Source organism: Cherax quadricarinatus, chromosome 18, assembly GCF_038502225.1.
Source record: "Cherax quadricarinatus isolate ZL_2023a chromosome 18, ASM3850222v1, whole genome shotgun sequence".
Classification (NCBI taxonomy): domain Eukaryota; kingdom Metazoa; phylum Arthropoda; class Malacostraca; order Decapoda; family Parastacidae; genus Cherax; species Cherax quadricarinatus.
In genome coordinates, this window is record NC_091309.1 from 35,975,167 (window position 1) to 36,002,041 (window position 26,875).

The 26,875-nt window shown below is 40.6% G+C and overlaps 1 protein-coding gene across 2 annotated transcripts in view; it reads left to right on the plus strand.

Moving 5' to 3' along the window:
* The window catches only part of LOC128689242 (ankyrin repeat and SOCS box protein 1), a 96,461-nt gene extending 71,818 nt beyond the window's left edge, over positions 1-24,643 (plus strand). The window contains exons 8-9 of one of the 2 annotated variants that reach the window (XR_011392159.1): positions 23,008-23,284; positions 23,777-23,914. Coding sequence is in view for 1 of the 2 variants with exons in the window: in XM_070086401.1 (XP_069942502.1) it covers positions 23,777-23,970 (194 nt within the window). In the remaining variant the exon portion in view is untranslated. Of the gene's footprint in view, positions 1-23,007; positions 23,285-23,776 lie in introns of both variants that reach the window. The other variant, XM_070086401.1, reaches the window with a different exon arrangement.
* Positions 24,644-26,875: the final 2,232 nt, after the last annotated feature.

Consider the following 26,875-nt stretch of genomic DNA (forward strand, 5'->3'; position numbering starts at 1 on the left):
ATTCTCTCAACTACCTAAAGTTGTACCTTAGCAGCAGAAGCCAATATGTGTACACAAATGGAGCAAGCTCTTCCACACAGCCAATTACAGTTGGTGTCCCACAGGGAAGTGTCCTTGGCCCTCTTCTCCTTCTCATTTACATAAACGACCTACCAAATGCATCGCAACTACTCAAACCCATACTATTTGCAGATGACACTGTTAATTATTTTTATTATTATCACACCGGCCGATTCCCACCAAGGCAGGGTGGCCCGAAAAAGAAAAACTTTCACCATCATTCACTCCATCACTGTCTTGCCAGAAGGGTGCTTTACACTACAGTTTTTAAACTGCAACATTAACACCCCTCCTTCAGAGTGCAGGCACTGTACTTCCCATCTCCAGGACTCAAGTCCGGCCTGCCGGTTTCCCTGAATCCCTTCATAAATGTTACTTTGCTCACACTCCAACAGCACGTCAAGTATTAAAAACCATTTGTCTCCATTCACTCCTATCAAACACGCTCATGCATGCCTGCTGGAAGTCCAAGCCCCTCGCACACAAAACCTCCTTTACCCCCTCCCTCCAACCCTTCCTAGGCCGACCCCTACCCCGCCTTCCTTCCACTACAGACTGATACACTCTTGAAGTCATTCTGTTTCGCTCCATTCTCTCTACATGTCCGAACCACCTCAACAACCCTTCCTCAGCCCTCTGGACAACAGTTTTGGTAATCCCGCACCTCCTCCTAACTTCCAAACTACGAATTCTCTGCATTATATTCACACCACACATTGCCCTCAGACATGACATCTCCACTGCCTCCAGCCTTCTCCTCGCTGCAACATTCATCACCCACGCTTCACACCCATATAAGAGCGTTGGTAAAACTATACTCTCATACATTCCCCTCTTTGCCTCCAAGGACAAAGTTCTTTGTCTCCACAGACTCCTAAGTGCACCACTCACTCTTTTTCCCTCATCAATTCTATGATTCACCTCATCTTTCATAGACCCATCCGCTGACACGTCCACTCCCAAATATCTGAATACATTCACCTCCTCCATACTCTCTCCCTCCAATCTGATATTCAATCTTTCATCACCTAATCTTTTTGTTATCCTCATAACCTTACTCTTTCCTGTATTCACCTTTAATTTTCTTCTTTTGCACACCCTACCAAATTCATCCACCAATCTCTGCAACTTCTCTTCAGAATCTCCCAAGAGCACAGTGTCATCAGCAAAGAGCAGCTGTGACAACTCCCACTTTGTGTGTGATTCTTTGTCTTTTAACTCCACGCCTCTTGCCAAGACCCTCGCATTTACTTCTCTTACAACCCCATCTATAAATATATTAAACAACCACGGTGACATCACACATCCTTGTCTAAGGCCTACCTTTACTGGGAAAAAATTTCCTTCTTTCCTACATACTCTAACTTGAGCCTCACTATCCTCGTAAAAACTCTTCACTGCTTTCAGTAACCTACCTCCTACACCATACACTTGCAACATCTGCCACATTGCCCCCCTATCCACCCTGTCATATGCCTTTTCCAAATCCATAAATGCCACAAAGACCTCTTTAGCCTTATCTAAATACTGTTCACTTATATGTTTCACTGTAAACACCTGGTCCACACACCCCCTACCTTTCCTAAAGCCTCCTTGTTCATCTGCTATCCTATTCTCCGTCTTACTCTTAATTCTTTCAATTATAACTCTACCATACACTTTACCAGGTACACTCAACAGACTTATCCCCCTATAATTTTTGCACTCTCTTTTATCCCCTTTGCCTTTATACAAAGGAACTATGCATGCTCTCTGCCAATCCCTAGGTACCTTACCCTCTTCCATACATTTATTAAATAATTGCACCAACCACTCCAAAACTATATCCCCACCTGCTTTTAACATTTCTATCTTTATCCCATCAATCCCGGCTGCCTTACCCCCTTTCATTTTGCCTACTGCCTCACGAACTTCCCCCACACTCACAACTGGCTCTTCCTCACTCCTACACTGTTAATGTTGCAGTTTAAAAACTGTAGTGTAAAGCACCCTTCTGGCAAGACAGTGATGGAGTGAATGATGGTGGAAGTTTTTCTTTTTCGGGCCACCCTGCCTTGGTGGGAATCGGCCAGTGTGATAATAATAATAAAAAAAAAAAATAATAACTACATACATCTTCTCTCACCCAAGCCCAGTCATGCTAGCCAATACTGTAAATACTGAATTACAGAAAATACCTACCTGGATGATGATTAATAAACTTACTCTCAATATTGACAAAACCTACTTCATACAGTTTGGAAACAGAACCACTGATGTCCCTCTTAACATAATGATAAACGGATCACCTATTACAAAGCTCACAGAGGGAAAATTCTTAGGAATCCACCTTGATTATAGACTCAAATTTCAAACACATATACAACACATTTCCAAGAAAATCTCCAAGACCGTAGGCATTCTATCAAAGATACGGTACTATGTTCCACAGTCAGCTCTCCTGGCCCTATATCACTCACTCATTTACCCCTATCTCACCTATGGAATTTGTGCATGGGGCTCAACAACAATAAACCATCTCAGACCATTAATTATCCAACAAAAGGCAGCATACTCCCCCAATATTCAAAACTCTGAACTTACCGTACAAAACATCCATACTTATTATTGTACCTACTACATACATAGAACACTTAACTCGGATATAAACCCTCCCCTCAAACGTCTCCTCACCAACCTGAACAGAACACATGACCACAACACAAGGCATAGATCACTCTTTGATGTTCCTTGTGTCCATCTCACACTATGTAAAAATGCAATTCACATAAAAGGCCCAAAAAATCTGGAATTCATTACTTATGAATATAAAAGAAAAACTGTCTGCTTATCAATTCAAGACACTTCTTAAAAACCACTTACTCACCCACAACTAAATAAATACTGATTAACTGTATCTTATAAATGTATCTACATTACCTAATAGAATACTCCATTCTCTTGAATGCTCAGTAACTCATCAAAGGTGTTAAAAATTTGTACAACAATAAAGCCTCTAATTTCAAATACTCATTTGTACTTCATGTTGTAATTTGTTTACTGTACGTAGTTTTACCACTGAATATATCATTGCTTAGTTAATCTTAAGTTAATTTTAAGCCTGCCCACAATGCTCTTCATACAAGGAGCTTTTGGCATGTACACTCAACCACTGTATTTCTTTTGTACAACTATGTATCTATGTATCATGTCCAAATAATAAATAAATAAATATATAGTACAGTGGACCCCCGCTTAACGATCACCTCCAAATGCGACCAATTATGTAAGTGTATTTATGTAAGTGCGTTTGTACGTGTATGTTTGGGGGTCTGAAATGGACTAATCTACTTCACAATATTCCTTATGGGAAAAAATTCGGTCAGTACTGGCACCTGAACATACTACTGGAATGAAAAAAGTTTGTTAACCGGGGGTCCACTGTATATATATTTTATGCAAGGGGACAGAAAAATTGCTCCTCCAAAAGCTTCTAACAGAACAGAGGATTGTAATGAAGTGTGTTCAGAAAGGGGAAGTACTCCCTCTCTTATAAGTGAGCAATATGCTTCAGTATCTGTAAAGGCTCTGGCTTCAGTTTTCTTGGAGACTTCCTGAAGAGATATTTGACTCATACAATAATAAGGGGCCATCTCCTCCTCTACTTCTTTCAGGGACTTGTTAAGGGACAGTATAAATTCTCCATAATGGTTGGGGTTTATTTGGGCAGTTTGGGCGAATATGGCCTTATTTATTATTATAAAAGCAAATGGCAGGCTTGACCTTATCTCCCTGCTGATGTTGTGACTGGTGCTGCTCTGGGTATTGTTGTTGGGATACACCACGTTGAGTGGTTTGTCACTCACCAGGTTGACCATAGGTTGAGTAGTGTAGCTCACCATGTGACTTAGTTGGCTGACATCATTGTTCTTCTTCCTGCTGGCACTTCATTCTCCACTCTGGAAATTTTTGTTGACGGTCTCTGCTCGTGCCAGGCTGTTGAAAAGAGAGATGGGACCGCTCAGACATGGAGCAGTTGGTTTCAAAAGTATCAGCCAACCTGGCTGCCTCCAATGCAGTGGTCAACACGTGATCCTGCAGAAAGACTCGAACATCTGGTCCAACAGACTCCAGGTTATCCACCAGTATGAGTTGGACTAACTCCCCAAAGTTGATGTGGACCCCCAGTTAACGATTTTAATCCGTGCAAGAGGGGTAATTGTTATGCGAAATAATCGTTATGTGAATGAATTTTCCCCATAAGAAATAATGGAAATAAAATTAATCCGTGCAAGACACCCAAAAGTATGAAAAAAAAAATTTTTTTACCACATGAAATATTAATTTTAATACACACAAACTGAAAAAGGCATGCACACTTACATGACACTTACTTTTATTGAAGATCTGGTGATGATTGATGGGATGGGAGGAGGGGAGAGCATTATCTTCTTACTGTTTAGAAGGGGAATCCCCTTCCATTAAGACTTGAGGTAGTAAGTCCTTTTCTGGGGTTACTTCCCTTCTTCTTTTAATGCCACTAGGGCCAGCTTCAGAGTCACTGGACTTCTTTCGCACAAGATATCTGTCCATAGTGGCCTGTACCTCTCGTTCCTTTATCACTTCCCTAAAGTGTTTCACAACATTGTCAGTGTACAGGTTGCCAACACGGCTTGCAATAGCTGTGTGAGGGTGATTTTCATCCATGAAGGTTTGCACTTCAAGCCACTTTGCACAGATTTCCTTTATCTTTGTAGTAGGCAACTTCTTCAATTTCTCTCTCCCCTCCTCTGAACCAGTTTCCCCAGGTCTGGCCTCTTGCTCTTGAAGTTGATCTATCAGCTCATCAGTGGTTAGTTCTTCATTGTCCTCCTCCACCAACTCTTCCACATCCTCCCCACTAACCTCCAACCCCAAGGACTTTCCCAATGCCACAATGGATTCCTCAACTGGCACAGGATTCTCAGGGTTAGCCTCAAACCCTTCAAAATCCCTTTTGTCTACACATTCTGGCCACAGTTTCTTCCAAGCAGAGTTCAAGGTCCTCTTAGTCACTTCCTCCCAAGCCTTACCTATAAGGTTTACACAATTGAGGATATTAAAGTGATCTCTCCAAAACTCTCTTAGAGTCAGTTGAGTTTCTGAGGTCATTACAAAGCACCTTTCAAACAGAGCTTTTGTGTACAGTTTCTTGAAGTTGGAAATAACCTGCTGGTCCATGGGCTGCAGGAGAGGAGTGGTATTAGGAGGCAAAAACTTCACCTTAATGAAGCTCATGTCCCCATAAAGTCGCTCTGCCACGTCTGTAGGATGACCAGGGGCATTGTCTAACACCAGGAGGCACTTAAGTTCTAATTTCTTTTCAGTTAGGTAATCTTTCACATTGGGGGCAAATGCATGGTGTAACCAGTTATAGAAAAATTCCCTAGTGACCCATGCCTTACTGTTTGCCCTCCACAGCACACACAAATTATCCTTGAGGACATTCTTTTGCCTGAACGCTCTGGGAGTTTCAGAGTGATACACTAATAAAGGCTTCACTTTGCAATCACCAGTAGCATTGGCACACATGAGAAGAGTAAGCCTGTCTTTCATAGGCTTATGTCCTGGGAGTGCCTTTTCCTCCTGAGTAATGTAGGTCCTGCTTGGCATTTTCTTCCAGAACAGGCCTGTTTCATCACAATTAAACACTTGTTCAGGTTTCAGTCCTTCAGTTTCTATGTACTCCTTGAATTCCTGCACATATTTTTCAGCCGCTTTGTGGTCCGAACTGGCAGCCTCACCATGCCTTATCACACTATGGATGCCACTACGCTTCTTAAATCTCTCAAACCAACCTTTGCTGGCCTTAAATTCACTCACATCATCACTAGTTGCAGGCATTTTTTTAATTAAATCGTCATGCAACTTCCTAGCCTTTTCACATATGATCGCTTGAGAGACGCTATCTCCTGCTAGCTGTTTTTCATTTATCCACACCAATAAGAGTCTCTCAACATCTTCCATCACTTGCGATCTTTGTTTCGAAAACACAGTTAAACCTTTGGCAAGAACAGCTTCCTTGATTGTCTTTTTGGTGCCCACAATAGTAGCGATGGTTGATTGGGGTTTCTTGTACAACTTGACTAGGTCGGCGATACGCACTCCACTTTCATACTTATCAATGATCTCTTTCTTCATTTCAATGGGTATTCTTATCCTTATTGGTGTACGGTTGGCACTAGAAGCTTTCTTGGGGCCCATGGTCACTTATTTTCCAGAAACAGCACCGAAAACACTGTAATAATACGAAATATTCCGAGTGTATGCTTGGATGTTAGCGCGGAGGCTGGCTGGTAAACAATGGCACGGGCGGCACATGTGAGGCTGGCTGAGGGCGCACATTGGACGCGTCTCGGACGAAAATCGGTGAGCGGGTTTTTAATTGGTATGCGCGGCAAAAATTTTGCGATTAAAGTAAGTGGTATGCGAAATAATCGCTATGTGATGCCATCGTTATGCGGGGGTCCACTGTATATATTTTATGCAAGGGGACAGAAAAATTGCTCCTCCAAAAGCTTCTAACAGAACAGAGGATTGTAATGAAGTGTGTTCAGAAAGGGGAAGTACTCCCTCTCTTATAAGTGAGCAATATGCTTCAGTATCTGTAAAGGCTCTGGCTTCAGTTTTCTTGGAGACTTCCTGAAGAGATATTTGACTCATACAATAATAAGGGGCCATCTCCTCCTCTACTTCTTTCAGGGACTTGTTAAGGGACAGTATAAATTCTCCATAATGGTTGGGGTTTATTTGGGCAGTTTGGGCGAATATGGCCTTATTTATTATTATAAAAGCAAATGGCAGGCTTGACCTTATCTCCCTGCTGATGTTGTGACTGGTGCTGCTCTGGGTATTGTTGTTGGGATACACCACGTTGAGTGGTTTGTCACTCACCAGGTTGACCATAGGTTGAGTAGTGTAGCTCACCATGTGACTTAGTTGGCTGACATCATTGTTCTTCTTCCTGCTGGCACTTCATTCTCCACTCTGGAAATTTTTGTTGACGGTCTCTGCTCGTGCCAGGCTGTTGAAAAGAGAGATGGGACCGCTCAGACATGGAGCAGTTGGTTTCAAAAGTATCAGCCAACCTGGCTGCCTCCAATGCAGTGGTCAACACGTGATCCTGCAGAAAGACTCGAACATCTGGTCCAACAGACTCCAGGTTATCCACCAGTATGAGTTGGACTAACTCCCCAAAGTTGATGACCCCACTGGCTTTGTACCACTGGGTAAATATTTTAGTCTGTTGCCTTACAAAGTCAACATAAAGACTGACGCAGCTGTCGATTACTGACTTTAAAAGCCTTTCTGTACTTGGCAGGAACACACTGATGTGCACCAAGAACCGTGGATTTCACCACCCGATAGTTGCTAAATTCAGTGTCATTTAACACTGATGTAAACTCCTGTGCCTTACCAAACAATGCTGTGTGAACCAGTGATACCTAATGCTATTCAGGCCACCCCAAGGCTCGAGCTTGGTTTTTGAAAGCTTCAAAAAACTGTTCCGGCTCGGCTTCGAGGAAACGAGGAACAAACTGTACTGCCCTTTGCAAACTGAAGTCCTCTATAGTCTGTTTAAATTGCCTTCTCTCTTTCTCTCTATCAAATTCCTTCCTAGCAAAAATGCACTGCTCTTTAGTTTGTTCAAGATTGAGTCTGGCTAACTCAAGTGCCAATGAAGCAGACTCACCCTTAGACAAACTTGACACACCTTTTGCTTCACCAGGCTGCTAGTTTTGCTCAGGTGTGTCTCGATCATTCTACAGAAACCTAAGTGGAGATCTATTAATAACTCCTGTAGCTAGGGACATGTCAATCTGGTGCACCATGTCTCTTTCTGTCTTTAATTTACTGCGAATAAGATTACGAAGTTGTGCCACAGTTAGAGTTCTTTGAAAATCAATGCCAATAGATCAAGTAATATGCCAACAATGCTTGTTTATGCCAACTGGGCAGGTTTAGTAGAGTAAACCCAGTCACTAATTGTCGGACTCTTAAAGGTGGCATTTAATCTCCAACCCACGACTTACAACACGTTCAAGCTGCTATGCACAGTACGACTGCAGATTCATGATAGCAAGGCTGACACAAATGCAGAGTACTCACATACAATAGCAAAACCAACTGCAAAATATTCACACAACAGCAAGATTGACCATAGAGAAGCGAGCACAATTGACACTCCAAAATAGCCAGCTGTCAACGATCGCACAATAGCAGGCCGACCATAAAGAAAGAAAAATGCAAAGCTGACACGCAAAGTTTCCTAAAGTGTTGGCAAAGCTGACGCAATGCCAGACAGCAAGCTTTACGATGTTCCTGCTTCAGCTTCAACTCTAGGCTCAACTCCTGCTCTAATTCCAGCTCCAGCTCTCGGACAGGCTACCCATATTACAACCCAGGAACAATAAGGCCTGTTTGCCTGGGTGTAAAGGGGAGCAAGGAGCAGAACAAACACAGCTGAATGACTTTGAATTATATTTTCCTTCACCCAGTGTAATTATAAATATTTACAGGTATGTACACTATATACAGTTGGAAATATATGTGTACCACATGGTGAATCAATAGGCAAAGACACAGCCTGGAGACAGAATGGACAACCATGTTCAATCAGCTCTAGAATGGAAATGACAGGGGCGGAAAGGTGAGTGGTGACCACATCACCTCTGCAATTGCCAGACCCACCTTCTCATTGGCTGAACCTAAGTACTGATCTGACGATGGGGCCCCATTGTTCGACCCTTAGCACCCGGTTCGCTGGTTGGGGAGGTAGCTGTTTAATAAGGGTGTGTACGTGCGCCGAATAAAGGTTACGTACTCTTTGCATGCCACAATAGATTTACCTAACACGGCATTTTCAGGAACATTACCATGCAATATAACAGTTTATTGTACCATAGCTCTATCGCTAGGACACTCAGCTCACACACTGAGGTCCGGAAATCGAATCCCCGGTATGGCTGTAAAACATTAGGACGTGTTTCCTTAAGACACCTGCTGTCCATGTTCACCCATCAGTATAAAATGGGTACCTAAGTGTTAGTCGACTGGTGTGGGTCGCATCCTGGGACAACACTGACCTAATTTGCCAGAAATGCTCTGCATAACAAGCGGCTTTCTATATAGTAGTGTGTCATTGATGTCAACTAGGCTTGTATGCCTTGTACATGTACTTGTAGAAATAAAGATTTATTATGTTTAACCCCTTAACTGTCCAAACATAAATCTATGTTCTTACCACTACCGCTCCAAACGTAGATCAACATTTTATTTTTCCTGCCTCCAAATTTGGCACGATTGGCCTGAAATTGCCTGGTCAGTATAGAATGGGTCTTACAACTCAGTGTGTGCAGTACAGCCTCACCTCACTTACTGATGGAGTTCCGTTCCTAAAACCATGTCAGTAAACGAATTCATCGCTAATCGAGGAATCGCCCCTTACTGATACTTCAAAAATGTCACCACCCGAAATTAAAACATTCAGCTTTATGTTTGCTTTAAAAATCCTTTCAATCCGTCCATTATTAACAGTGATACAACATGAAATAGGTCAATAATTTATTTCCAAGATATTCCAGGTAACTTGCGCAAAACTGATTGGGAAAAATAAAATTCAAGAAAATTGCACTTCGGGTGCATAATGCATAACATTTTCCGTAATGGTCATGGTCACTTTTTTTTTTATCCCTCCCTGACCCCCACCCTTCAATACCTCTCCATATAATGTCAGTTTTTATTAATTTGGGCATCTTTGTCATGCTTCTATGTTATTTATGCTATACCTAATACGTATTCTGTAATAAATATGATAGGTAGATAACCTTTATTGATGGTAATAGTATAATTATACAATATTTTAAAGTGCTGTGAGTCTGTGCCTTCTCCCTTTCTCGTATAGCTCTGCCCACCCTCCAGTACCTCTCTATATAATGTCAGTTTTTATTAATTTGAGTGCCTTATCATGCTTCCATGTTATTTATGTTTTAATATTATTCTGGAATAAATGTGATAGGTAGATAACCTTTATTGGTAGTAATACAGTGGTCCCTCATTTTTCATAATTAATATGTTCCAGAGAGTGTGACTATTATTGAAATTGACGATTTGCGAAACCATTTTCCCCATAAGAAATAATGTAAATACAATAAATCTGTTCCAGACACCCAGAAGTATTAAAACAAAATAATTTTTTTACATTCAGTATAGATGTGCATACACAGAAAACAATGAGACATGAATGAAATATTAACAGCATAACACCTTTATTGGCAATTCTTCTTAGTGTATGGAAGACTGGAGGAGGGGAGAGGTTGGATTAATTACTTTATGGAAGGAGAATCCCCTTCCATAAAGACTTCATGTACCAAGTCCTTTTCGGGGTTACTTCCCTTCTTTGTTTTTTAGTGCCACTAGGACCAACTTGAGAATCACTGCACACCTGTGGCACAAAATACTTGTCCAGAGAGCTCTGTTTCTGGCATCTCTTTAAAATTTCCCTAAAATGGGACAAGACTTTGTCATTGTACATGTTGCCAACATGGCTGGCAACAGCTTTGTCAGGGCGATGTTTCTCCACAAGTCCTTTCTCCTGAGTAATGTAGGTCCTTGGCATTTTCTTCCAAAAGAGGCCTGTTTCGTCACAATTGAACACTTGTTGGGGTTTGAATTCTTCAGTCTGTATGTACTCCTTGAATTCACTTACATATTTTTCAGCTGCATTTTTGTCAGAACTGGCAGTCTCACCAAGCCTTATCACACTGTGTATGCCACTACATTTCTGAAATCTCTCAAACCAGCCTTTGCTGGCCTTAAAATCACAAATATCAATACTTGTTGCAGGCAATTTCTTTACGAGATCGTCATGCAACTGCCTTGCCTTTTCACAAGTAATCGACTGCATAAGACTATCTCCTGCTAATTGTTTCTCAGCAATCCACACAAACAATAACTTCTCAACATCTTCAAGTACCTGCGATCTCATTTTTGTGAGCATATTTATCCCCATATTTATTTCCTTTTTCTTGCCCACGATGGAAGCAATGGTTGTATGGGGTTTCTTATACATCCTAGCCAGCTCTGCCACACGTATGCCACTTAAATATTGTTCAGTGATGTTTTTCTTGAATTCTATCATATTTCTCACCTTCTTTACCAAAGGCATGGCACTAGGAACTTTCTTTGGAGCCATGGTGGCTTATTTAGCAGTTGCAAGCACTTAAATGAATGGAATATTATGAAATGTATCATATGAATGCGTGAGGTGATGGTCACTCGCTGGTAAACACTGGCACACTGACTGGGAATGCAGTGTGAGGCCGCTTGGGGCCGTGCATACGCGTCCAGGACGAATGACTATTTGCGAGTCAGTCTTTTGACGAAAAAAGTTATGATTTTAAAAAAATTACAACTTACGATGCTTACGAAAAATGAGGGACCACTGTAGTATAATTATACAATATTTTATAGTGCCGTGCAGCACACCCTGTCACGGTGATTCATCAGCTGACACACTGCTGGCTTCTCCCTCTGCTATTGCTAGCTCTGCCTGCTTTGTAATAATGCCAAATGGTGAATTAAATACGTATATTAGAAAGAAAAATATATAAAAAGGAAACTCCAACTGATAACTTTGTTTTAATTTGCATAACTCATACATATTACAGAAGACAATAAAAAAGTAAAACGCACATGCAGTGGACCCTCGTTTTTCCTAAGCATCAGAAATCGTAATTTTCGAAAATCATAACTTTTTTGTCAAAATATTGGCTCGCGAATCATCGTTTGACTCGCAAATAGTCGTTTGTCCCAGATTTGTATGAGCAACCCCGAAGTGGCCACAGTCAGTGTCCCATTGTTTATCAGCAAGTGAGCACAATCCCACACATTCATATGATACATTTTGTAATATCCCATTTTAGTGCTTGCAACTGCTACATAAGCCACCAGGGGCTGAAAGAAAGCTAGTGCCAGCCCTTTGGTAAAGAAGGTGACAAACACGATAGAATTAAAGAAAAAGATTGTAGAAAAATATGAAAGTGGTGGTGGTAATGATAGTGGTAGAGGGTGGTAGTGACAGTGGTAAAGGGTGGTAATGATGGTGGTAGTGGTTGTGATGGTGGTAGGGTGATAGTGATGGTGGTAGTGGTTGTGATGGTGGTAGTGGTTATGGTGGTAGAGGGTGGTAGTGATTGTGGTAGGGGGTGGTAGTGGTTGTGATGGTGGTAGTGGTTGTGATGGTGGTAGAGGCTGTGATGGTGGTAGAGGGTGGTAGTGGCTGTGATGGTGGTAGAGGGTAGTAGTGGTTGTGATGGTGGTAGAGGGTGGTAGTGGTTATGATGGTGGTAGTGGTTGTGATGGTGGTAGAGGGTGGTAGTGGTTATGATGGTGGTAGAGGGTGGTAGTGGTTGTGATGGTGGTAGAGGGTGGTAGTGGTTGTGATGGTGGTAGAGGGTGGTAGTGGTTGTGATTGTGGTAGGTAGGGTGGTAGTGGTTGTGATGGTGGTAGAGGGTGGTAGTGGTTGCGATGGTGGTAGAGGGTGATAGTGGTTGTGATGGTGGTAGAGGGTGATAGTGATTGTGATGGTGGTAGTGGTTATGAGGGTGGTAGTGGTTGTGATGGTGGTAGAGTGTGGTAGTGGTTGTGATGGTGGTAGAGTGTGGTAGTGGTTGTGATGGTGGTAGTGGTTGTGATGGTGGTAGAGGGTGGTAGTGGTTGTGATAGTGGTAGAGGGTGGTAGTGGTTGTGATGGTGGTAGTGGTTGTGAGGGTGGTAGTGGTTGTGATGGTGGTAGAGGGTGGTTGTGATGGTGGTAGAGGGTGGTAGTGATGGTGGTAAAGGGTGGTAGTGGTTGTAGAGGTTGGTAGTGGTTGTGATGGTGGTAGAGGGTGATAGTGGTTGTGATGGTGGTAGTGGTTATGAGGGTGGTAGTGGTTGTGATGGTGGTAGAGGGTGATAGTGGTTGTGATGGTGGTAGAGGGTGATAGTGATTGTGATGGTGGTAGTGGTTATGAGGGTGGTAGTGGTTGTGATGGTGGTAGAGTGTGGTAGTGGTTGTGATGGTGGTGGAGGGTGGTAGTGGTTGTGATAGTGGTAAAGGGTGGTAGTGGTTGTGATGGTGGTAGTGGTTGTGATGGTGGTAGAGGGTGGTTGTGATGGTGGTAGAGGGTGGTAGTGATGGTGGTAGAGGATGGTTGTGATGGTGGTAGAGGGTGGTAGTGGTTGTGATGGTGGTAGTGATGGTGGTTGAGGGTGGTAGTGGTTGTGATGGTGGTAGAGGGTGGTAGTGGTGGTAGTGATGGTGGTAGAGGGTGGTAGTGGTTGTGATGGTGGTAGAGGGTGGTTGTGATGGTGGTAGAGGATGGTTGTGATGGTGGTAGAGGGTGGTAGTGGTTGTGATGGTGGTAGTGATGGTGGTTGAGGGTGGTAGTGGTTGTGATGGTGGTAGAGGGTGGTAGTGGTGGTAGTGATGGTGGTAGAGGGTGGTAGTGGTTGTGATGGTGGTAGAGGGTGGTAGTGGTGGTAGTGATGGTGGTAGAGGGTGGTAATGATGGAGATTTGTGCAATGTGTAGTAGGCTGGAAAGATTTGTGGCATTAACCCTTTGACTGTCGCAGTCGTATATATACGTCATGGGAGATACCGTGTTTGACGTATCTATACGCATAAATTCTAGCGGCTTCAAATCAAGCGGGAGAGGGCTGGTAGGCCTACACGAGAGAGAATGGGTCTCAGTGGTCGGTGTGCACCCTGTGAAAAAATCTGGGACTCAGCGGTGCATTGTGGGAATGCCATCTTGGTAGTCCATTTTCACCATGCCTCGCGGTAGGAATTTTCCTCACTCCTCGGCGGATTGGAGGTCTTTTGTTCCCAAGTGATAGCTCAAACAGTGATGATAGTGTCAGTGAAAGTGAATTCCCTGGTTTTGAAGCAGGTGTGACCGAGAAAATTAGCCAGGATAACATAATTAGTGATGAAATCCAGATGACCCACAACCTTCCACCTCTGGTGCTGGGCCGGCTCATTCATGTTCACCTGTACCAGGACGAAAGAGGAAACTATTTGCTCGTGTACAAGACTCAGTTGTGAGCAGTGCAAGTGATAGTGATAGTGATTTCAAGGTTATTGAAAGCAGTTCTAGTTGTGACAGTGAGGGTGAATATTCCCCAGTGAAGCGGCAGTATATACAACGTCGCATGCGGTCTGGTAGTGTGCCATATGCTCTTCCAAGAGGAAGGAGTACATCTCGGAGCACATCCCGTGGCCCTACACCACGTCCTGATAGTGAAGATGACGATATTGTTACGATGGGTATAAATGATGTGAGTGAGGCAGCAAGCGGTGGTGGTGATAGTGATGGTGGCACGAGTCATGTGACACCAGCAGCGGGCCACGCTACTACCCGCGCTGCTGACTCTGCACAACTACAACCAGCCTCGCCCGACCCCACACTCCCACAACCACAACCACAACCTGCACAACCATAACCACATTACAATATCCAGAACGCACCAGCTGACCACATCTGGGATTGGCAGCAAGATGACGAGTTTGTTCCCAATCCCCATGACTGTGATGGAGGACAAAGTGGAATACGGCCATCATGTACACTTGGGAACAATCCCACTGAACTGGAATGCTTTCAGTTGTTCTTCGATGAACCCCTGATGGACATTATTGTCAGGGAAAGCAATACATAATATGAGTACACCATGGCAAACACTATTCTGTCACCAAGATCACGCCTACACCAGTGGAAGGACACAACTGTGGCAGAGATGTATCTGTTCTTTGCCACAATAATGCTTATGCCACATGTGTATAAGCATAGTGTCAACACATACTGGGCGACAGACCGCCTGATTTCAACCCCTGCTTTCAGTGACATTATACCAGTGAATAGATTTGTGTTACTGTTACGTATGTTACACTTTTCAGACAAAACCAGGCCTGACAGAAGAGACAGGTTATATAAGATCAGACGTGTGTTTATGTACCTGAAACAAAAGTGCTGTATGTATTTTTATCCTTTCAGGAAGCTTGTTATTGACGAGTCTTTGATTTTGTTCAAAGGAAGACTCTCATTCAAGCAGTATATACCAAGCAAGAGGAAACGCTTTGGTATAAAGTTATTTGTTCTGTGTGATTGCAAAACTGGTCTAGTTTTGGATATAATTGTGTACACTGGTGGTAAAACAATGGAAGATACCAGGAAGTTACTGAGTATCTCTGGTGATGTGGTTAGAACAATGATGGAGCCATATCTTGGTAAGGGGCATATTTTATATACTGACAACTGGTACACAAGCCCTATACTCAGTGATTTCTTGCGAGTGAACATGACAGATGTGTGTGGCACAGTGCGTAGAAATCGTAAACATATGCCTAGGTTCGATGCTGGCAGTCGTAGAGGTGAAGTGCAGGTGTTTGCTGCCAATGACATCATGGCATTTCGGTGGCATGACAAACGTGATGTCACACTGCTGACATCAGTTCACCGACACAAATGGTAGACACTGGCAAGCAGAATAGAGAGACCAATGAACCCATTGTAAAACCTGCAGTTGTGATGGATTACAACCTCAATATGCACTTAGTGGACAAATGTGACATGCAGATTGGGTTTGCTGACTGTGTTCGGAAGAGTTATAAGTGGTACATAAAGCTGTTTTTCCATCTTCTTGACATTTCCATGCTGAATGCTTATAATATGTATAAGTTGAAGACCAAGAAGAAACCCAAATATGGTGAATTTTGTTTGTCAGTCATCAGACAAATAATATTCAAGTACCAAGAAACAACACCTGCAATAGACCAGCGCCCACGAAATTATCAAAACATGTCCTCTCGTCTGAGGCCTGGTGATCACTACCCCATACCACTGCCTGCTACTACTGCCAAGAAAAATGCTCAGAAGAGGTGTTTTGTCTGTGGACATACCACAAAACGCCCACAAAAATGCAGAGACACTCGTTTTATGTGTGAGGAGTGTAAGACACCATTGTGCTTATACCCATGTTTCAAAGAATTCCACAAGCTGCAGCACTTCTAGAAAAGTGTCCAGTGATTGTACATATGTATATATATTATAAAACAATCGTAATAAACATTTGTTTACATTGTTTGTGTAAACAAGTTTTAGCAACATTATAATGATACGAGTGTTTTTGCTATTATTGTGTTACATTCAACGAGTGTATATTTGAACATTGCACAATAATTTGGTCTCACAGGCCACAAAAGTTATGTGAAAAAATAAAATAGTGAAAAAAACAAGAAACCATCGAATACAAGTAAATCAAAGTTTACTGGGTGAGCGGCAGTCGCCGCTCGCAGATCAATTTCAGCAAACTTCAGGACTCTATATGTCGGTAAGTACTGATGGGAAAATTTTTTGGGGGGACTAAAACAATCAGAAAAATAATCTTAACATTTTCATAAGAAAAAATAATTTTTTTTTTTTCGAATATTTTGCGACACCAGGAGACACTTCAGGATTGGGCCCTTCGACAGTCAAAGGGTTAAAAAACAAGGGAAGTGACCCTGGATAAGGACTTGGTACCTAGAATCCTTATGGAGGGGGATTCCCCTTCCAAACAACCTCTCTTCCCTCTCTCCTCCCTATCTTCCCTCTCCCCTCCTCCCTATCTTCCGTCCACCAACAACAGCCTTCAATAAAGATAAGTGTCATGTTGAATGTTCATTCTTTTGTGCAAGTAAATCTATCTTTAAGGTAAAAAAAAAAATTTTTTTTTTTAATACATCTGGGTGTCTGGAACGGATTAATTGGATTTACAGTGGAACCTCAAATTTCAAACGTATCGCTCATCAAACTCTATGAAAATCGACCGCTTTTTTCAAATCAACTTTGTCCCTATTATTGAACTCGCCGCTATTTTTGAACTGCCGGGTACTGGACCTGTCTGCCAGCCCGCTCTGTCCGCGTCCCTGTGCAGGTGCTGTGAGCCAGTCTGGCTTTGTTGATGCTTGAGTGAACACTAACCCGCGCTCTCACTCAAACATTTTATGATTAATTCATTGCGTTTAGTGCTTGTGGGACTGTGAAATAAGCTACCATGGGCCCAAAGAAACTTGCTAGTGGTACCCCTGTGGTAAAGAAAGTGAGAAACACCATAGATGTGAAGAAGGAAATAATACAGAAGTATGAGTGTGATGGGAAATTTGTTGAGCTTGCCAGGATGTATGTGAAAAACAAGTCGACCATCGCTTCTAACCTGGCAAAGAAAGAACAAATCAAGGAAGCTGATTTCCCCATTTTAGGGAAATCTTAGAGGCGCCAGAAACAGAGGACTGTGGACAGTTATTTTGTGAGACAGGGGTCCAGTGACTCTCAAGCTGGTCCTAGTGCCATTAAAAGACAGAGAAGGAAAGTAACCCCAGAGAGGACTTTGATACCTAAAGTCCTAATGGAGGAGGGATTTCCCTTCCAAACACTAACCCCAACTCCCTCTCTCCTCCTCCCTATCTTCCAGATGCCATCACCAATCTTCAATAAAGGTAAGTAAAAATGTTACTTTACATGTTTATTTAAATTTATTAATACATAATTGTACACTATATTTGTTGTGTGTATGTAAACCTATAATTAATCTTTATAAAATATATTTTTTGTGTGAATATTTTTTGGGTTTCTGGAACAGATTAACCCTTTCAGGGTCCGTCCCGTAGATCTACGGCTTTAGGTTCAGGGTCCAAACCGTAGATCTACGCCATGAGCTCAGCTCACTCTGATAAACTGTGAGTGGTACATTTGGGCCTAGATATGAGAGAATACATCTATGTGGTATGTGTGCACCACATAAAACAGATCCTGCAGCACTGTGTATAATGAGAGAAAAAAAATGAAATCATGATTTTTCGATTAAAACAGCAACTTTGCAGTGTTTTTTCGTATGTTTTTTATAGTTTTATTTGCGATTTCTTGGTCTCATTTGATAGAATGGAAGACATATTACAGAAATAGAGATGATTTTGATTGGTTTTAGCACTGCAAATGGCTTGAAACTGAGCTCAAAGTAGCAGAAATGTTAAATTTTTGCCGATATTCAAGAGTAAACAAACGACCTCACACGTCTAATACACATCAGCTGGTGGGTCTAATATACATTCACAAATATGGTGATGATATTTATACAATTATTACAGTATTGCATAACAGTAAATCTTCTATTTTTTGGTGTGAATAAAAATTCATTATGTGAATAAAAAATCAAAATGGAATTTATTTGTAAAGCCTCAAAACATAACTAATGAACAGAGGAAATGTTAGTTTAGTGCCAGGAATGCCTACATTGTTCATTCTGGACCCTATTTTGAAATTGGAATGTTTTGAACTTTGTGTTAAATTGGCCAAATTAACAATTTCCGATCACTTTATTTTGTAGTTGAAACTCATGACTTGGCGATTTCTTGTGCTCAATCGATAGAATAGAAGTAATACTAGTGAAATAGCTAAGAATTTGGTTGACTGGAATAATGTAATTGGCCTAAAATGGGAGTCAAAGTCGGCAAAATCGCCGATTTGTAAATATCGCTGACACATCAAAATTCGCGAGAGCATAATTTCGTCAATTTTCCACCAAATTTCGTACTTTTTGTTTTATTACCTTCACAAAAAGATTCTCTACGATTTCATAAGAAAAAATAACAAATTATTTTTTTGAAAATTCTTGGACACTGGTGCGTGACTCCAGATTTGGGCCTTGGACCCTGAAAGGGTTAATTGTATTTCCATTATTTCTTATGGGAAATATTGCTTCACTTTTCAAACTTTTTGAATTTAGAACTAGCTCCTGGAACGGATTAAGTTCGAAATTTGAGGTTCCACTGTACATTAATTCTTATGGGGAAAATGGTTTTGCAAATCGTCAATTTTGCAATTAGTCACACTCTCTGGAATGGATTAATTACGAAAAATGAGGGTCCACTGTACAGTACACTCATTACTTACCTTAAAATATCTGTAGTCTTAATGTAGGGTGAGAGGTGAGTAGTGCAGAGAGAGGAAGAACAAAGAATGGAAGAAGTACGAAAGAGGTTCACACAAACGAACACATCAGCTAACCCCTTCACTTTGAACTTCTTTTGTATTTCTTCCATTTTCCTCTTCCAAGTGCTGCTGCACTTCTGCCTTGTACTATGGGGGTGCACAATAAAGTACAAATTTATAGACAAAATATGTAGTCTTGGAGATTGCTTGATACTGAGACCCATCACTAACCACTTTACAGTGAACTTCTCTTGTATTTCTTCCATTTTCCTCTTGTTTTTCCTCCCAAGTGCTGCTGCACTTTAATCTTGTACTATGGGGTGCACAATAAAGTACAAATTTGTACAAATATGTAGTCTTGGAGACTTTGAAAGCTAGTGTACTGAGTGGCTGTAGGAAGGAGATTGAGATGCTTGATGCTGAGATGCTGTGCTGCCCATTTCCACGACCTAAGATTAGATTTTGCCACCGAAGTGGCTAGTTTATTGTGCACCCCATATCCATCCTGTGGACGGTAGCGCGAGATCATATGGATACACAAAAGGCCCAGGAACTAGGCCCCAAAGGGTTAACAGGAATACATATGGATTTATATCTACATATCTATAGTTCACTTATCTGTTGCAAGCAAATTTAGGAAATTTGCTTAGTATATCTGGTATCTTATTTTCATTAATAAGATATCTTGACATGTCACATAGGTTATTATACTGTCTGTCTCTGTATTTCTCAATAAGTGGACAATTAAGCACATAGTGTTCAAGAGAGTGACCATATGCCTGATCACATAATTTACATTTAGTTTGATCATCATCTGTGTGTCTCCCAAACTGCCAGAAGTACTTGTAACCAAGCCTAAGCCTGGCCACTACAACATCAGTCAGTCTGTTCACATTGCAAGTTGCTCCATAAACATACTTATCTACGTTCATGTTATGATAGTGGGTTATAGATCTACTCAGGCTTCTAACTGCATTCCTATAACAATCATTTTCATTATTTACTTCTCTCCTAATATTATTCCTAATGCTAGACACAGTTATACCAAAGTTATATTCTACATTCTCCTTCTCGATACTCTTCTTGGCTAACATATCAACTTTATCATGAAGGAGTAATCCAATGTGTGATGGGATCCATAGCAATTGTACATTAATTCCTTTGTCCCTAATTTTTGAGTATCTATACCTGGCTTCCCCAATGAGCATGTTGTTGGAGTCATTATATGAGTCAAGAGCCTTCAGTGATGACATAGAATCAGTAATGATGATAGAGTCAAGCTCAGTGTCATAGGTTAGCTTTAGCGCCATTAGGATTGCAAACAATTCAGTTTGCAGTGTAGATGCCCAGTTGTTAATTCTTATGCCTAACTCAACAAATTTATTATCGTTCTTAACTAGGGAGGTGGCAACAAGAGCAGATGCAGCCCTGCCAGAAGACTCCTGTTGAGATCCATCAGTGTATATAACTTGTGATAACTTGTTACTACCAGCTAGGTGAGAAATTTCTTCTTGAGCAGTTGCTCTAACAAGAGATTTAAGGAAGGGATTACTAGCAATGAGCTTCTTGGGAGGGACTTGTAGGTATGTGATATTAAATGAACACATCTTCCATGGAGGGGTGAAATGCTCTTGTTGCCTACAGTGATACAGTTCATGTAGGTTATAAAACTTAATGCAATTGCACGTTTTCACAATCCATTTAGATCTGTGTGTATTTACCTCTAGACACTTGGTAAGATTCACTGTGACAGTGTCTGGTTCGTTTCTCAACATTCTAATACCGAGTACAGTGTTAATTTCAACAATCCTATCACTGATACTAGAAATACCAAGCTCCTTCCTCATGTTAAGAACTTTTGTAGATCTGGGACAGCCAAGAATAATCCTGAGAGCTTCATTTTGCATTAACTCCAAGGGTCGGAGAGAACTTTCTCTAGCTAATATCAACATGGGAGCAGCATAATCAATTAAGGACCTAATATAGGCTATGTACATCATTCTCACGATTCTCACATTTGCACCATAGTTGGGATTGTAGCCAGCAACAGCTTTGAGAGCATTTAGCCTAGCCTTACATTTCTTGTTTAGTTGTGGTATAGTGGATTTGTTAAAGGGTACATCTACACCAAGATATCTGTAAGTTTTAACGTAGCTAATGATTTCACCCTGCAAATAGATGGGTGGGGGATGTCGTTTGCTTGTTAATATCTTAGTTTTAGAGGAAGATATTATGAGGCCTAGTCGATTACAAATTGCTTGAACTTCATTAAGAATGGTATTCATCTTCTTATGCCCTGTTGTATGGATCATGATATCATCAGCATAGCTTATAGCTATATGTTTAGGTGAGGCAGGTAGAGCATTTAGCAGAGCATTAATCAGAATATTAAATAGCATGGGACTAAGAACTCCTCCCTGCGGTGTACCTAAAGACATTGACCTAAGTTCTCGTACGGCATACAATACCGACTCGTTGGGGAGAGCCCGTCGTAACTCCAAGTTGTTGGTAAACGAGTACATCAGTGAGGAGAGGCTGTTTTAAAAAATCTGGGACCACTTAGTACCATTTGGGAACACCAGTTCAATTGAGCACCAGCTAGAGCAAACAGCATGGCAAACACCAGGGATTCACTGATGTCATGTCGTATTAACACTCCCCTTTTAAGATGAAAGTGATGTTGACCCTGAGTTTAGTGGCTTTGAAATGGATGTGGCCAAAAGTGGTCGAGGAAATATCAAAAACCTCGATAATAACCCATGTGCAACATTTGTGCCACATCCTTTCAATTTTTATACCATTGATAGTGTCATCCTGCCAGAATGTCCTGTAACGTGTGCCCTAAGTAAAGAGAAATGATTCTGGAACATGTGTAATACATGTTCAGCAGGCCAGCTTGCTGGGTGGGTGACTGGCTGGCTGATTGAGTTTGGCTGTCTATCTCTGTCTCACAGGTATACACAAGTACAGTTATCATACATGGTGTAAATTACCTAGAATAACCCAGAAAAAGTGCTACACTGTGCTTGTAGATATAAGGCATAATAAGCATGACTAACAAGTAATATGCATTTTCACTTGTTCAGGAATCAGACATGACAACTCTGCATCATGTGTAATACCTGTTGGTTCATAAGTGGCTCTCTCTGAGGCAGAGACAAGCAGACACATACACAGGAAGACAGAGAGCTAGACAGGCAGACAAACAGTGAGAACAAATATAGCCAAGGTTCACTAGAGCAGTGCATGATCATCAGGTGTCACGCCACTGGAGTTTCATTTATACTCCAGTATGTCTAAAACATTGCTGGGACCTATAAATACTTTGTATTTCTAGACAGTAATGTGTGACCAAGGCAGGTGAAAATGTTCACCTCGCCTAATTGTACTCACCTAATTGTGGTTACAGGGGTTGAGACTCGGCTCCTGGGTCCTCTCCCTGCTCCATGAGCTTTATCATACCTCTTCTTAAAGCTATGTATGGTTCCTGCTTCCACTACCTCGCTAGGCTATTCCACTTCCTGACTACTGTATGACTGAAGAAATATTTCCTAACATCCTTTTGACTTATCTGGGTCTTCACCTTCCGGTTGTGACCCCTTGTTTCTGTGTCCCCTCTCTGGAACATCCTGTCTCTGTCCACCTTGTCTATTCCATGCAGTATTTTGTATGTTATCATGTCTCCCCTAACCCTCCAGTGTCATCAGGCCGATTTCCCTTAACCTTTCTTCATAGGATATTCCTCTTAGCTCTGGAACTAACCTTGTCACAAACCTTTGCACTTTCTCTAATTTCATGACGTGCTTGATCAAGTGTGGGTTCCAAACAGGTGCTGCATACTCCAATATGGGCCTGACATACATGGTGTACAGTGTCTTGAATGATTCCTTACTAAGGTATCGGAACTCTATTCTCAGGTTTGCCAGGCGCCCATATGCTGCAGCAGTTATCTGGTTGATGTGTGCTTCCGGAGATGTGCTCGGTGTTATACTCACCCCAAGATCTTTCTCCTTGAGCGAGGTTTGCAGTCTTTGGCCACCTAGCCTATACTCCGTCTGCGGTCTTCTTTGCCCTTCCCTGATCTTCATGACTTTGCATTTGGCGGGGTTAAATTCAAGAAGCCAGTTGCTGGACCAGGTGTCCAGGCTGTCCAGGTCTTGTATGAAGAATGTAACAATGGCTCCATAACGCAAGGTAACTGTCAGCATGTTTGTGACTGAGTAGCTAATATTAGTGTCAGAACAAAGAGTGGCCATGAAATCACAAGAACTACTATAAATTGTAATTATCAGAACATAAAAATTACATAAAAGAAAAAAAGGTATATTGGCAACACTTCTGCAAGCAGCAGGACATGTTGCTGTTAGGTGAGCATCCAGTGCCAACTTCGTGGCCCATCTTGGTAAGTACTGAACCTAAAAATTTTTTTTGGTCTTATTGCACACAGAAAAATGCCCTCTTTATATTTATTTTTTTCCCCAAAATATTCAGAGGGCTAGCAGTGCAAACGTAGATCTATGTTTGGACAGCTAAACGGTTAATATTATGTCCCGCTAAATTCACATGTGATCATGTACTGTACTGGCCATGTTATGCTTCCATCATAATTTGGGATTTTACTAACTTGTTCCTTTTATTTTAAGATCTACTTGGATATATTAATTTATTTCAATATTTATTTTGCAGGATTGCCTCTGAGCCTCAAATCCTTGTGTCGCGTGACTATCCGTCAGCTTTTAGGGAGAAGAAATCTACATAAGCTTTCATCGCTTGAACTTCCATTATCTTTGTTTCCATTTTTAAATTTTGAGGAGTTTTCTCACTACTCATTACAAACCAGATTAAATACTCGCAGTCGAATCCATACCACAGAAGAGTAAAGTTATAAGAGTGAAAAAAAAAAGTTAAAAAAAAAAACAGTGCAGTTAAGTCTTGGTACAATTCCACTTTGGGGTGAAATATTGTATTGTACAGTTGAAGACTTTATCCTATTTCAGTTTTAACACTTGTCAACATTACACCTTGTTTTGAGTAGTTACAAAGAGAAGAGTAGATGGTTGAGAAATAGTATATTTGTCAGATAAATCAATTCCTTGAAATTTAATTTTTAAAATATACAAAGTAAAGATTTATTCCCATGCAACTAAATGGCATTTTATGTATGTGTTTTGACTGATATTTTTGTCTCAGTGGTGAGTACAGCATTTGATGTGCCTTAATGCCTTTTTAAATATAGAAAATGAACTTCACTTGCATCATAATACAGTTGCAAAAACTGATTAAATAATGTAAAGCTATTAATGTATATTTTGTGAACAATCATGAAATTAAATATATTTCAAATATTTTTGTTAGTACTGGCACTATATTTTACATATGTTCATTGCTGGCACAATGTTAAGCAATGTAATTTTTTTTTGTTTGTATTTAACTTTATAAAGGCTGTGCTGTAACTTGCCTTATTCAGGAATATTATTAATACAAAATAGGTGGCCCCGTGGCTTGACTAGCAAAGCTCTTGCTTCACACGCTGAGGGCTCAGGTTCAGTTCCCGGCGGGATGGAAACATTTTGATGCATTTCCTTATGCCTGTTGCTCTGTGTACCTAGCAAATAGGTACCTGGGTGTTAGTTGACTGGTGGGATGCATCCTGGGGGACAAGATTGAGAACCCCAATGGAAATAAGACACAGTCCTTGATGATGCACTACCTTTCTTGGGTTATCCTGGGTGGCTGACCCTCCTGGGTTAAAATCCAAACAAAATCTTATCTTACATCTCTCTATACTGTTATTCACTAGGGAAGCACTGAACCCAGAAGGGTCATACAGTGTCTGGAGAATGAGAGGTTATCAGGTTTGATTCAAGGAAGAGGCAGACAGCTCCAGTTTCCTTGATAAAGATCCCTTCAACAGCCTTTAAGTACCTCCCTTCCTTAAAGGATACATATATTCTAGTCATCTAATGTGGTCATTTTTAATTCTGGATTCTAATGGTATGAATTCTCAGGTATCTAATTTTGTTTATAACTAGAGCTTTTTAAATACTGAACTAATGTAAAATATATATAAAATAAAAAACACTTATTATAATGTATTTGCTTAGTTTCATGAATGTTGTATATACAAAGTTTTATTGAAGCTTTATACTATATGTATTTTGTATTTGAAGTTTAGAGTATATTTATGTCAGCATTATATGTAATGCACAGTGTTGGGATGAGTGTTGTGAAGTTTAGTCAGACTGTGCACAAGGGTACAAGTCTAAAATTATTATTATTATTATAATCAAAAAGAAGCGCTAAGCCACAAGGGCTATACAGCACAAGTCTAAAATAGTTTACATGTTATCAAAAATTTTTTTTTTAGGGCTAAACAGTAGATATGAAATAATAAGGGATTTAAAAACCTAAGTAAATTTTTACATAAAAGTATTTTTTCTGTTTCAAGTAGACTGAGAGAACATGGACATCACATTTAAAATATTTCAGTGGGCAATGAATGGTTAATAAATATATAACTGTGCCCAGTATCACTTGTGTACATAACCAGGTTGTCATATATGGTAGAATTTAGCCTGAATATTTATTCTTACTCAAAACTAGTCATTATTAATTATATTTACAGCTGTCTCGACTCTACACCATAAATAAAGTAACGAATATCCGACACTTTTTAATCCTCTAATTATTATTATAATCAAAAAGAAGCGCTAAGCCATTTAATCCTCTAAGCTATATTGGAAAGACTAAATTGGTTTGAATAAACTGAAGCACTGATATAAATTTGGTATTGTTTTATTTATTTTTATGTTGAGATAATGTCAGTTGTTGCATTTTACTCTTTTAATTTTAAGATACTAGTAATAGCATTTATTATGGCACACTGTTTGATTATTATTATAATCAAGGGGGAAGCACTAAACCCGTAGGATTATACAGCGCCTATGGGGGGATGGAAGGCATTCAGGCTTAATTCAGGGAACTGGAGCACAGATCCAATTCCCTAGATCAAGAGCCCCTCACCAGCATCAAGGAGCCTTCCTTGAGGGGGGGCACACTGTTTGAAAATTATGTTTGAGGTGTATGATGAAAATATAAACATTAAGACGTATAATTTAAAGGAATGAATAATTTTAGTCATTGGAATTTAGTGGCAAGGCTCTATACATAAATGTGTCAGATTAGAACATAGTATAGGCCTCTTTTGAAAAAATGTGGCTTTGTAGCCTATTGGGTTTTAGGGCTGGTTACTTGGAATATTTTTTGCCTCCCATTATGATATTATTATTATAATCAAGGGGGAAGCGCTAAACCCGTAGGATTATACAGCCCCATTATGATAAATGTTGAATTTATTAAATTTTTATGCAAGTTCAGAATCTTGTTAATATTTGTCCTAATATAACGAAGATCACTGCATCACACTGCTAAGTAATACTGCACAGTTTTACAGTAAAAATATTAACTGTTGCCACTAAAAGCACTAAACCCATTAGAATTGCATAACAGTTAATACACCAGAAGAGAAGGAATTCAAGAAAAATGAGAATGGAGAAAAAATAAAATGATGAATCAAAGCAATTTCTAATATATAAAAACAACATTTTTTGAGAAGAGCAGACACACAAAGCATAGCCTTGGGGAGAGATCAAAAACATATGTCAATATTTGCATTTCTCAACATTATCAAATGCTCAAATATGTAGAACATGTAACTTGACCTGACCTTGGCTTTCTCTATACCTCTTTAGGAATTTTCTTCACTTGATTGTTGACTTTATCCTC